The 14,235-nt window shown below is 37.9% G+C and overlaps 1 protein-coding gene across 5 annotated transcripts in view; it reads left to right on the top strand.

The window, feature by feature from the left end:
* Positions 1–14,235, top strand: part of TSPAN12 (tetraspanin 12) — a 116,012-nt gene that overhangs the window by 62,145 nt on the left and 39,632 nt on the right. For all 5 annotated transcript variants that reach the window (XM_034431064.3, XM_087874190.1, XM_034431061.2 and 2 more), the window contains 2 exons: positions 4,280–4,362; positions 7,170–7,305. In XM_034431064.3, coding sequence (XP_034286955.1) covers positions 4,280–4,362; positions 7,170–7,305 — 219 coding nt within the window. The remainder of the gene's footprint in view (positions 1–4,279; positions 4,363–7,169; positions 7,306–14,235) is intronic.

The raw sequence follows: 14,235 nt of genomic DNA, 5'->3' as shown, positions 1-14,235 counted from the left end.
TATGCAGCATATCTAGCTTCCTTCTCTTCCAGTTCCACACCAACCTTTTGCAGCCAGCCGCGGAAGCAGGAGGCTTCACTCTTTTTGCTGTCTCCTTTTTGTTGCTTATCTACCACCTTTTTGCATCCAGTTTCTCCCATAGCCTTAATAAAAATGATGCTGGAATTTGATTCTTTGCAGAATGAGATGCATGACTTGAATCTTGAATCTATATACAGTGTTGAATGTTCAGTTTGCATTTGTTGATTCCCACACACACACCCCCAGCTTAATGTTTTTTCTACTATTTGCAGTTAACAAGACCTATAGCTGTGAATCTCTGCTGATAAACCTTTTGGTATAAATATAGTTCTAGGCAAAGACTGATACCATAGTAGGCATCAAGATGTGTCCGTAGACCTACAGAATTGTTGTTCATAATCTCTTAGGGACACCAGTTCTAAGTGGTGTCTTGTCCAATCAGATCTGAGATTTAGTGTCATTTTCAGATACGGAAGCAATCGGGAAAGTCAACTTTGAGATGATTCTTCTCAGTTTTATTCAACACTTTAGGAAATGTAATATGAAAAATATCAGGTAGAGATGTTTCTTGTTTAAAGTTGGTGTATAATGTTGAAGTTTGAAATCATAAAGATGGTCCTCATTTAACAACTGCTTGTTCAGCAACCATTCAAACTTATGATGGCACTGAATGAGTGATAGTTATAACCAGTCCTTGAAGTTCCAACCATCGCAATGTCCCTGTAGTCATGTGATCATGACACTAGACATCTGTCTTGCAATTACGACATCACAGTGAGCTGCAGTCACATAATTGTAATTTCTGACCTTCCCACTGGCAAATTCAATGAAGCCAGCAGGATGTCAGAAGTTGCAGTTGTGTGAGGTCGTCACTTATCTATATGATTCTTGCTTAATGTTGATAGCCAGTAAAGTAGATGGCAGAGTCATGTGATATTGCATTTTACAACCATGTTGCTTAGCAACAGCAATTCTGGGCCCAATTGCCATCATAAACCGATGACTATCTGTAATAAAACTTGATTATAGAATGGATGTGAAACTTACTCTTCTTCTTAGATTATAACATCATATTTTCTTGGCTGTGCAGTGTACATTTTTCATATATAGTTTACTAGAATTATCAAGAATATATTCAAAAGAAGCAGTTATTTTCTTCAAAAATTTTTTATAACAGTGAGAATATCAATCGGTAGTGCACTTGAGTAGAGAAATCAGTGAATTATTTTCATTTAAGTCTTTTGGGAAATGTCTATGATCTGTACTCATAGTATCTTGGCCTGAAGTATAAACGTATAATTTGGAACTTTCTGCAATAGTTTCATTTACTTTTATTAGAGGTGTGCAGCACTTTAGAAATAATTTGAGAATAGTGCTTCAGAGCAGTGCAACATAGGATTGATGCGCTGTGATTCTGCCTTAAAAAGAAAATTTTATGTTTCTGATCCTGTGTATTCTGAGATACCATTTTGGAATCAAATGCAAAGCAATGTCCAGCCTAATTCCTGGGGTCAACTACTTATAATTAATTTGTCTGAGAAAGGTGCAAGGGTAATCCTTTCTTGGAAATGTGCCCAATTGGGTTTCATATATGGCACCAGCAGTGAACTTGGCATGGAGGCACAAAGTGACTATAATCATCATACCATGGTGGCTTTCAGAGATGTTTCTCTGCAAATAGCCTGCTGGTGAGGTTGGGTTTTAGGAATTAGAGATGATTGCTGCTACTATACCAACCTCCTTGCTGTGTATTGGCTTCCTTATCTGAACTGTTTGAGGCAGCGGCTCGGTTGGCAGTGAAGTTCCCCAGACTAACTTGCTTTCTCAGACCAGGGGTCTATGGTAGCTTGGAAATTTATGACTGCTAGGGCAACAATGGACCTAACTCAAATTATTCAGGATCCCAATAACACATCAACAGTCACACGTTAGACTTGTTTTTTGTGTTATGGCAGTGGCAACATGATGTGGAATTGAGGGAAATTACCAAAAGTACCCTCCATGGCCAGATCAGTGTTCGTTGACCTTGGAATTCTCTTCAGCCACCCTTGCTTCAGGGAGAAAGGATCTATTTAATTGGTCCCCCTCAGAGGCCCAGTGGACTCTTTGGGGATTCAGAGAGAATTTGGAATTGTTCCTGAGGCTGTGATGCAGTTTGACTAAAGTCTTGTTTGCTCTTTGAAATGAAAAGGCAATTTGGGCCTGATTTTGAATTGGAATATGTTGTGATCACCTCAGTTATGCTATGCTGTGGAGTTTTTAATGTGTTACTATAGTACTTTTGTTTTATGTTTTTTAATTATATGTAAGAAGTCCAGAGTCACTGTTGGATGAAAAGCATTTACTGTATATCCCATCCATCCATCCCAAAATAGTTGATGCTGCTTGATGATGGCAGCTGTCTAAAGCAACTTAAAGTCTTGCTTTTTAAGCATATTCACTTTTAGGTCAATTATCTATGGTTAAAACTGTTAGCTATCTGCTGCTGCCTGCACTTCCTCAGCCATGTTTCTTTCTCTTTCTCCTTGTTCTTGCTGCCTCTTCACCAACCTACTTTTAGTATGCAAAGAGTAATCAAAGATGAAAATCTCCCATTTGTCTTGTCTTCCCTCTGGTGCTAATAACAGAATTGGAAGGATAATGGCAAGGAGAAAGCAAACCTACTTTAGATGAGGAATTACTAAAAGCCATTTCTTTAAAGCAGCTTCCAGGTTTGCAAACTTCAACTTTTAGAATTTCCCAGCCAGTGAGGCCATTGCTGAGAATTCTTAGAGTTGAAATCCACAATTATAAAGGCCACCTACACATAAGTTGGAAAAGTTAGGCTTATGGATCTGGTACCATTCATTGTTGAGTGATCCATTTGCAATCCTGTCTAGAATATGTGAAAAGCAAACCAACGCTTCCTCAGAAACCACAGATAGATGTTAGCTATGCATACTTTAAAGGGTTATGTGCATAGATGTAAATATTTTTGCACAGTAGAAGAAAAGATCAGATTTGCCAGCATGTGAATGATGAGAGGAAAAGAGCTTTAGTAAATTTCCAAACCACTATTTTCATGAAAGGAAAGAAAAGATAGGCAATGGCTACTAATGAACTAGCTCTTTGTTGGCTACATAGTTCCATCTGATATCTATCATAGCTGAAAGCCAACTGTGTGCCAAGGGAACGTTACATCTTCTTGCATTCTATTTCAAATATTACAGGATTCTGTCCTATGAATTTATGATATATGCTGATAAATATGATATTTGCTCACCCATCAGCTTGGCTCTTCTCATATTTGCATTACAATTGAAGGGAGTGAAGAGTAAAACCTAGTGGCATTGTTAAAGATGCTTGAAATGTTATCCTGGATTACATTGTCAAAATGATCAGAAGTGGCAGTTGAAAACTCTTTTGCTAGTTCAGGATAGAATATGATACAATTTAACTGCTCGTGAGAGAGCATAACCCTATACATTTGTGTTTATTTTTTCCTAAGGCAAAACACAAGGGAAGAGTGAAGGGGAGATGTGATTAATCTAGGAATATCTGCCTCTTGCTTTCCTCTAGATCTGGGTGTTATCTCTATTGTGCTTAGGGAGCTAAATAAACTATACTATTCATGTCTATTCCTGGTTTTCAGTAGGCAGCTCATTATCCATGTCTGATAACAAAGCTATGGGTTTTAGATTTTGCCAACTTTCAGCCTTACAACAAATGTTGATTTTTTTTTTAACAGCACCCAAAATCTAGTTCTCATGAGTTGGGTCTTTATTTTGCTTCAAACAGAAATGTTTTTTTCCCCTCCATACATTCTTGTTTAAGAATGGCTTTCCTTCTTTTGGGGAAGTAATCTTACAATTATGCACTCATAATTGCAGATACATAGGGGGACTGACAGCTTCTTTCAAGACAGTTGGGTTTCTATCCCAATACCATGTGGATTTCTGTTATGAAATCTCTGCTGATATATTAATCTTACCATAAGCAGAAAATAAAAGCTCAAAGCTTATTCTTGTCCCTGAGATGTGCACTTCTAAGAAAACCAGCCAAGACTGAAATTGTTCCAGTGAGAAATTTTCTCTTTCACAATATTAATAAATTAAAGAAGACCGAAGTGCTACTTTAGAGGACTGTACTTTAGTGATACATTTGCTTTGCCATTAAGTAGATAATTTTTAATGCAATAGTATACTGGTTATAACATTGTTTAAATAACTAAGCTTGCTCTATCTTGTATTTGCTAAACAAAATTCCTATTTTATTTCAGCTGATGTCCATCACTGTGTTATGCGTCTCTGCCTGGATGAGAGATTACTTGAATAATGTTCTCACTTTAACTGCAGAAACAAGGTAGGCATGTCTGATCAGTTTAACTGGACTATCTGAGCAGAGGGATCCAGCAAAGATATGGAATGATTTCTCAAAAGAGGATTCCATACTCTCAGTATCCCCCTATCCATTTTTCTTGATTCCTGCCAAGGTTTACACCATTCCTAATACTATTTTCAATCTTCTTTTATTTTTTAAAATAAACAAATAGGAAGCTTGCATGCAAGAAAACAAAATATGAACTCCAAGCATAACATCTTACAGGAATGCTTCTGGGCCATGCTGACAACTCAGAGGCATTTTATAATGGCCTGTGAGAATGACTTTGGGAGACAGAAGAGCCACACACCGGACAATTATCTTATAAAATATATCTCAGTTCACAGAAGATGGAAGGTGTGAGAAGTGTTCTGAAAGCAGACACACACACCCTCCAGATTTCTGGAGTATAAAAGGAAGGAAGGGGACTCGTCATTTTGCAAAATTCTGTTAATGTGATCTTATAATAGAGCTTGAACTTGCACTTCTCATCTCATTAGCCTTTAAAGCCTAACACATTTCTAGGCACTGAAAAGTAATAGTGAGATGCTTAGCATTGTGCTCATCTCCTCCATACAGACAGGAGTAAGATGAGATGGTAGAGACCATCCTGAGATGTAGGTGAAGTGGTGAGGTAAGTTTTATGATTGGCCATGCTGACTGCAACTGCCATGGACTGCAGAAATCTGGAAAGACAGTAGATGGAATCAGAATGATAGAAGTTTCACTTACAATATAATTATAACAGCAGAAGGTCCAAGTAAATAAGAGTTTCTTAGTAGGTAGAACCCGTCCTTTAAAAAAAAACCATATATCTGCAATGAAATCCTGCTTCATTCTGTCTGTGATGTGTTTGGTACTTACCCATTATAACCCTTTGATCTGTGGTCTTTTGATTCTCTTCCTGCACCTGCATCATTTCAAATCGTTAAAGTCTTATTTTTGCCCTTTATGTGGCCATTCATTTACTCTGCTGTAATTTGTTCTACAAAACTGAGGAGAAGGATGTATTTGCTACACACAGGAGTAAACAGTGTTGCATCATTATCATTAAAATAATGTGCAGTTTGTCTCGAAATCTCACCTAGTCCAACTTTCTAAAGTTTGCTAAACAAATTTATTTATTTTTTATTTTTATGCAATTTATATGCCGCCCTATCTCCGAGGACTCAGGGCGGCTCACAACAGTAAAATGCATAATTCCTATTAAAACGATATAGAATTAAAACCCAGTTTAAAACAGTTTAAAATTCATTAACCCCCCCCCCCCCATCAGTCCAGGCTACGGAACAGCCAGGTCTTCAACTCGCGGCGGAACGAGCGAAGGTCAGGGGCCATCCGGAGCTCCAACGGAAGTTGGTTCCAGAGGGTGAGTGCGCCCACAGAGAAAGCTCTTCCCCTGGGGGTCGCCAGCCGACACTGTCTGGCCGATGGCACCCTGAGGAGGCCCTGTCTGTGGGAACGCACCGGGCGATTGGGGATTGTCGCTGGCTGCAGGGGGTCTGACAGGTATCCCGGGCCTAGGCCATGAAGAGCTTTATAGGTGATAACCAGCACCTTGAACCTCACCCAAAAGGCAACCGGTAATCAATGCAAGCCGCACAGGAGGGGTGTAACATGGGAGTGTCAGGATGCTCCCATCACAACCCGCGCAGCCGCATTTTGCACCAGCTGAAGCCTTCGAGTGGTCTTCAAGGGCAGCCCTAGGTAGAGAGCGTTGCAGTAGTCAAGATGGGAGTGCAGTGCGTTGCAGTAGTCAAGACCAGTGCATGAGTAACAGTGCATAGGGCATCTTGGTCCAAGTAAGGGGGCAACTGTCGCACAAGGCGAACCTGGGCAAATGCCCCCCTGGTCATGGTCATCACATGGTGTTCCAGAGGCAACCGTGAATCCAGGAGGACTCCCAGGTTGCGGGCCCTATTCACAGGGGGTAATAACCTCCAATGGTCAACGATGGAACATCTCGATCGGAATAAGATGCCGGTACCCACAGCCACTCGGTCTTGGCAGGGTTGAGTTGAAACCTTTTCCTCCCCATCCAGGTCCGTACCGCTTCCAGGCAGCGGGACATCACGTCGAGGGCATCACTAGGCTGGTTTGGGGTGGATATAAAAAGCTGGGTATCATCAGCCTTGATCCATCAGCCTTGGAGAAGCATGCGGTATTGGCAAAAGTCATTCCTCAGTGATTTATTTAGTGTGTTAATTAGAGAAATATACTGCTGCTAAACAACTAATTGCTAAGAAGAAATTCAAGAAAATTATTAGCTCACTTTTCCCTCTGTCATCTGTGGACCTGAACTGCATTTCCAGAAGCAAAAAGTAAAATCTATTGTACACATATTTTTGACAATTAAAAGAGGAGTGGTGAGAATTGGAATTGTTCCCAAAACAAATTCTCAGGTTATTTAATATTCTGTTTCTTGTGAGATTTTATTGTAGCTCATACCTTACTCAGTTTACTCATATCAAAGCAGTTTGATGTACACAGTGCATATTTTAAATTGATCTAGTAGTGTGAGTTGCTATTCCAAAGTTAATTGCTAGATAATGAATGCAAGCAACTTTAGCGATAGATAGATAGATAGATAGATAGATAGATAGATAGATAGATAGATGATAGATTATTTCCATTTAGATTCAAAGGGCATTACCATCTGATAACAGACTTTTTTTAATAAGAAAATAATTTCTGCATTCTTTCCCCAGAAGAATGCTATTTTCTGAATTGCTTTGTAGGAAAGCTGGGCTCCACTCTATAAACTTGATCTATGTTTTATTTGTTTTCAGAGTGGAGGAGGCAGTTGTGTCTACTTATTTTCCAGTTGTCCATCCAGTCATGATTGCAGTTTGCTGTTTCCTCATCATTATTGGAATGCTGGGGTATTGTGGAACAGTGAAAAGAAACCTTCTTTTGCTTGTATGGGTAAGATTTCTTTTTATTCATTGATGTATCATTTAATGTTCAATTGAAGAAATGTTCTGTGTGTGTATGTGTGTGTGTTTTAAAAAAATAGCTTTTTAATAGTTGCCATTAAATTGCCATTCCATTAAAAAGAAGTGTCCATCTTAGAGGTAGGGACCTTTTAGGTCTTGCCTAGGTTTTGTAAAACATGCTAGGGGCTATGTTCCAATAGCCAGAGGGTTCAGGATGTTTAAGGTCTGAAAATCTATAACATTCAAGGGCCAACATTTTGCCCTTTCAAATCTTCTGCTCCTCCTCTCCCATCCAAGAACGGCCCAGTTATTTGAAGCTATGAAAGGCATGCTGATAGCCAACGAGTGGACTAAGCCATGTTCTTTACTCCCAATTCAGATTTTACCAAGACAGTGTTCAGAAATAAGATCCATTTATTGTTATTTATTTTTCACAGTTCTGAACTACCCATCTCCTTCAAAGAGGAACTCTGGGTGATGTACAATAAAATGTCAGAATATAAAAACAGTATGTAAAAATTTAAATGTTAGAATTACAATTTCAAAATTATTTTTTAGAAGGAGCCGAGAATTATTAAGACCTGTTAAAATTAATTAAAAAGGCGAAGGGAGGGCTTTCAGGCCACCAACCAGTGCCACAACTGAATGCTTCTTTGGGTTCTCCATGTGAGGCTACAGAGCATGTTTTAACTTCTTTCAGGAAGTCAGGAGAGGGGGGGTCTTCCACAGGGTGGGGGTGGGGAACTGATTATCAGAGTTTTACCTGGGCCCATAAGATCTGAGTGAGTTCATTGCTCAGTCTCAAAATTCAGTTAGCCTGGCTTGCCCTCCATGCTCTTTAGCTGGGGGGCACTAAGCAAGAACAGTACTAAAACTAGAAGACAGCACAAATGTAGCTTGCATTTGATTTACTCTTTTCTTTGGTCAGCAATGCATGCTGAAAATGATCTTTAAAATAGTAGTTGATTACAAACAAAGTAAGAGTCATCAGGGTTTGCTAGCTGCAAAAAAAAAAGAAGAAAAAGAAGACAAAGGCTATTTTAAGATGTATTAACAAAAGTAGTTTTCAAATCATTGGAAGAAATAGTTCCACATAATTCTGCAGCAGTCAGAATCCAATCCCTTCCATAACAAGCCCTTCAAAAATTTTAAGCCAGTGGGTTTTTCTGCCTTTGAAAGTCTTTGAAATAATGTTTTGTTATATAGTATTTTTGCAGGGCAGTGAAAAAAAACAAAACAAAATGAGCCAATTGAATTTAGTCCTTTCTATTTTTTCTCTTTTGTTTATTTGAAATACCAGTGAAGGGGAAAAAAATCCTAGCGATTGCTCTTTAACACAATCTGGAAGTAAACACATGTACTGTGTGTAGAGCAATCAAACTTCATTAAATCAAGCCTAGACATTCCTGAAGCTCTTAACCAACAATATTTCACTCCTAGGAGCCTGAAAACCAGCTCTTGCTGGCTCAACTGATAAGAAAAAAATAAATGATCTTTTCCTAAATACACTACATTTCTTGACTAATTGTTAAATAAGCTGTTTACTGTTGTAATGTGGAGATGTGGCAAACAGGAATCAATAATTCATTCATCACACTAATAAAGAAAATGTAGTGGCTCAGAGGATGAGCTTATGGTAAAACCAGATGAACTGAAGGATAAAGAAAACACAGTGAAATAGTAAGACTTTTCTGCCCCTTTTATTTTCATTCCTGGTTTTGTTTTGTTTTTTAGAACTGAGGAGTTATAAGCACCTATTAAATTGAATTTACTCCAAAGTTCAATCCTTCTCATTTAATTCAATGGAAAATAAATGACTTTCAGATTTTTCTTTAAAAGATAATATTTTGATTAAAATTAAAATATCCCAGTCATAATATAAATATAACATAATATATAAATAAAGCATATCATATCAGGTATAAAGCAGTGTTCTCTGATCTAAATAAGCCTCCTGGTAAATCATATAGGAAACACAAGATGAACAAATTCTACTATGTTGTAAAACTACATCAAGCAAGTCTGAAGGCACAAACTTCCTGCCTCCACTTTTAACTGTTTGATCCATTAGGATGAGCCCTTCCTAAGCTTCTTTCTTTGACTGTTAAGCAACTACGGACTCCTATCTCTCTTGTCTGATTGTTTCTTCGGCATTATCTCTTCCACCCTTTACGCAAGGTCATTTATGCATTCTGTTACAGTCATTGACTAATATTCATTTCAGTGATAAAAAATGATGTACTATGGACAAGTGAAAGAGAGAGAGAGTGAGAGAGAGGAGAAGATACTAGTAGTCCTTGGGTTATGATGGCAATTGGGACCAGAATTCCCATTGCTAAGTAATGTGATTGTAAAGCCCAATAACAAGTTATCACATTGCTTAGCCATAGCAAGCAGTCCCAGTTGCCATTGTTAAGAAAGGAGAATGCGAATTAAGCAAGGGTCTTACGCGATCACAACTTATGATTTCCTGACAGCTTCCCTTTGGTGACTGCCATTTGCTACAACATTATAATTGCAAGGCAGGCCCTCAGCACCTGGCTCAGAGTCACATGAATGCAGGGATAGTGTGACTGGGAATTACAAGCACCGTATAAGTGTCATTTGTTCAGCCCTTTCATAACTTTGAATGGTTGTTGAATGAATGATTGTAACTTGAAAATTATATATATTGTTGGGAAAATGAACTAAGATACTTCAAGAAAAGCTCCAAATTCTGAAGGGTAAGAGGAGAAGATCAAAAAACACAAGGCAGACCCAGAAGAAGATGGAGAGACAAAATTAAAGACACACTACAACATCATCAATTAACAGCCACCAGAAGAGAAAGAGCCAGAACTTTGTATCTCCCTTAACACCCGAAATGGTAAAAGAGGAAGTAAAGAAGTTAAGAGGAATGCTTCGTTTAAGAGATGATTGTGGAAAAATCTGTTGCCTTTCCTAGTCCAGTGTACTATATTTGAAGTCTGCAACATTATAATGGGAATATTTCTGAACATTGAAATCACATTGCTGATGCTGTTCATAGAATATCTACTATGACTTAAAAAAACCAACAGAAAATATAGCCATCATAAAATATAAAACAATGATTAGAAGGCAAGCTGATATATTTTCCCAATGTGCTAATATCCAACTTATGATTGCCCTTTTTCTCTGGATAATCAAATGTCATACCAAAACTTATTTATTTTCTTGTAATTTTTTTTTATAAATACAAGGTTAGGAGGTACAGTTTGAAGTAGTGGTGAAATCAAATTTTTTTACTACTGGTTCTGTGGGTGTGGCTTGGTGGGCGTAGTGTGGCTTGGTGGGCATGGCAGGGGAAGGATACTGCAAAATCTCCATTCCCTTCCCACTCCTGGGGGAAGGATATTGCAAAATCTCCATTCCCACCCCACTCAGAGGTGGTATTTGCCGGTTCTCTGAACTATTCAAAATTTTCACTACCGGTTTTCCAGAACCTGTCAGAACCTGCTGGATTTCATCCCTGGTTTGAAGTATGGTAGTACTTGCTTACTAACTGCCTCATGCTGCAGCTATTTAAAGTTTTGGTACTAAAAGAACTCTCTGCAATCTTCACCTTTACAGCAGTCACAGCATCCAGCAGTCACGTTCTTCATAACAGGCACACATTTATGACTGTTGCAGTGTCCCATGGTCATGTGATTGCCATTTGCGTACTTTGCAACCACCTTGCAACAGAGTTAATAAACTAAACACCTGTGCTTATTGACTGAATTGCCAGTCCCAATTGGGGTTGCTAAATGGGGACTACCTAATTGAATGCTGTATGTTGAGTCTTCATAATATAGCAATTCCAATGTTTTCAGTAAAAAGTGACTAATGTAGGACAGATGGGAGAGGAAATCTGTTTGTTAGTAAAGGAGACACCTATTGCACTAGATTAATGGCTCATTCCTACATGTACTGAAGTAAACCTTCTATTCTCATTTTGTTTGCTGGCTAGGGCTTACAGGAATAGTAGTCTAAACAGGGCTGTCAAACTCGTGGCCCGCGGGCCAGATCATCACCTGCTGGCCATGCCCATTCTCGGTTTAGCGAAGGGGGAAAAAGTCGCAATACGTCATATGACGGCGCTGTGACAATGCGAGTTTGACACCCCTGGTATAAAATAACTAATGGACATTTGGTTGACCATGTGCTCTTGATTTCTGCAAATTTCATGTTCCTATTCTAGCATGTTTATGTGATCCATTGCAAGATTCATGCTGGGATTCTACAAGAAGAACATAATTTTCAAATTTTACATAATAAAATATGTAATATATAAAATTATATACAATTTATATAAGATAAAATGACATTGGGGTTCCTATATTCTATTTGCCCCAAGTTTTCTTTCTAACATCATCATTGACTTCACTTTGTCTTCACTTACTCACAAAATGCTGTCTGGAGGTAAAATGTAACTCAGATGGAAGCCTTTTGGTTTAATACAAAGTCTAAACTGAACTGACATGTTTAGCCAACCTCATACCATTGGAGGCTCACACATTTATTATCTGTTACTGCCCTATTTACACTTATTTGACAGCTATCTGAGCAGAATGTTTTAAAATGAGAAGGCTTCCATATGATTAAAATGCAAGAAGGGTGCATCTGTATCAATTGGCATTAAATGAAAATAAGTTGGCTAACTGAGCATAAGCAACACCAATGAAAGCTGACCTGGACATATAGAAGAGAGTGGCCACAATTATCTGCCTAGATTAAATAACATTCAGCTTGAGATATATAGTCAATATGCTTCCTTGAACTTCCAGACTCCTACATGTATGGAAGTATATTGCTTAAAAGAAGTACCGTCTTCCTTACGAAGTTGCCCTCAGTTATGTATGTTTAGATTTTAACAGTTTTAATGGTAAGTATTTTGTTCTACTTTTAAGTGAAGATTAGGTAACTGTGCTGAAATGTTTTATTTGTTCTTACATGTTAATTATTTCTTAGCTGATAGTAAATTTTTAGTTAGTTATTTTTAGTTAGTTATTTAGTTAAATAATAGGTGAATATATAGGAGATAATAGCCTGATGCTATGAATCTCCTAAAAAGGATTGATGCTGCATCAGATGAATGAAAACACTTCTGTTCAATTTCTTGCCTGTGGCCTGTGATGGTTTACCATATTTTTACAGTGCCTTAGCCCAGTGGTGAAATTCAAGTTTTTTTACTACCGGTTCTGTGCGCGTGGCTTGGTGGGCGTGGCAGGGGAAGGATACTGCAAAATCTCCATTCCCACCCCACTCTGGGGCAAGCCAGAGGTGGTATTTGCCGGTTCTCCGAACTATTCAAAATTTCCACTACCAGTTCTCCAGAACCTGTAAGAACTGTTGAATTTCACCCCTGCCTTAGCCATATCACCCTAATTTCCACTTTCCAGTCTCTGATAAACAGTTTGAATTAAACCTGTGATTGCCTTAATTTCCACCTACCTTGAAACATTGTTGTGAGAGGGAATCACTAGCTACCAAGCTACTATTCTCCTAGTGCACCATATAATATGGAGCTGAAATCAGACTAGAGTTCTTTCTTTATTTTGATTTTCAAAAATACCCCTGCTTGTCCAGAAGTAAATGACACAGCAATGTCATGAGACAAGACGAGCCCAATTCTAATTCTGCATGGAAATATTGTTATAGTAGAGATACCACTATCTTCTTTTATAATCAATTTTGTAATCAATGCTGCATTTTACCAATTAGACAATTTTCTTTAGTAAGCCCTGCAACAATGATGGACGATAAATAAATAAATAAAATAAAATAAACATTAGGAAAACATGAAACAGTTTGGATTTCGCACATTGTCCTGGAGTGACTCTTGGCGGACAATGCATTGCACACAACCCCAAGAATATGAGATCACACAGATGAAATTTGGGGGCAAAATGACATTTAGTGCTATGATTATTCTTAGGATTTTACTTTATAAATATGGAAGGGTATTGAACCAGAAGGCAAATCTCTCCTATTTCCATACTGCTTAGTTCCTACACCAAATAATGTGAAATCATGCTGTGATAATTTGGATTTTTTGCCGCTGAATTTGAACGGATGTGATTTCATCTTATGTGTGGGAGGGTATGTGGAATTGAGGACAGTTATGAAAGTGGATTTCCTTCTAAGACTTATAATTGTCATCCCACCTCCTTGAAAATGAAAACAATGAGGAAAGTGGAGGAAAAAATTGCAGAGATATTATAGTCCATTGGAAATCTAGTTAGCTTATACTTCCTAATTTAATGGAGCCAGAGTCCCCAGGATTGTCACACAGGGTCTAATATTGTCACTTTCTCCAACTGTTAATTCTTGTGAAATTTGTGATGTTAGAATGGGGATCTAATACTTTGGAGGCCGTACATGTGAAATGTTCTACTGAAATGCTTGATCAAATACTTGTAATGTTTATGGAAATATATTCAACATGTATGGTACTGGGTTATCTTTGTTTTGTGCTTCCTTAAATCTATGAAACTAAAGTTGTGTAGGCCCAAAAAAAAAGGTACATTTAAAACTAATCCATTTTTTTTGAGGCTGCATGCCTGGATGTTTCTGTCTGCCATCTAATATTGTTCAAAATGACCAGGAGATCAGTAAAGCAATTAGCTGGTTAAGAAAATGGCTAACTGCAAACCTGCCTAATTATTGAAGAAGTTAGCATATATTCATTAAGTTTTATGTCATAATTGTTATTAAAAAGATCTTTTTCTTTAAGGAAGGCATGCATTGAGCAAGGAAATTGTTAAGGAGTATAAATATCAGAGCAATAGCTTTGGGGAGCCTATTTAAAAGTTTTTTTTTACCTTTACTTTTCTCTGAACTGTCTTTTCCATAAGCCTTTTGCAAAATGCATTAAGTCGGAACCACTAATGTTTTGTCTGTTTAATGAATATTTAAG

This window comes from Pantherophis guttatus, chromosome 7, assembly GCF_059756535.1.
Source record: "Pantherophis guttatus breed Tessera chromosome 7, ASM5975653v1, whole genome shotgun sequence".
NCBI classification, from domain to species: Eukaryota; Metazoa; Chordata; class Lepidosauria; order Squamata; family Colubridae; genus Pantherophis; species Pantherophis guttatus.
This window is presented reverse-complemented; position numbering and strand designations above follow the sequence as displayed.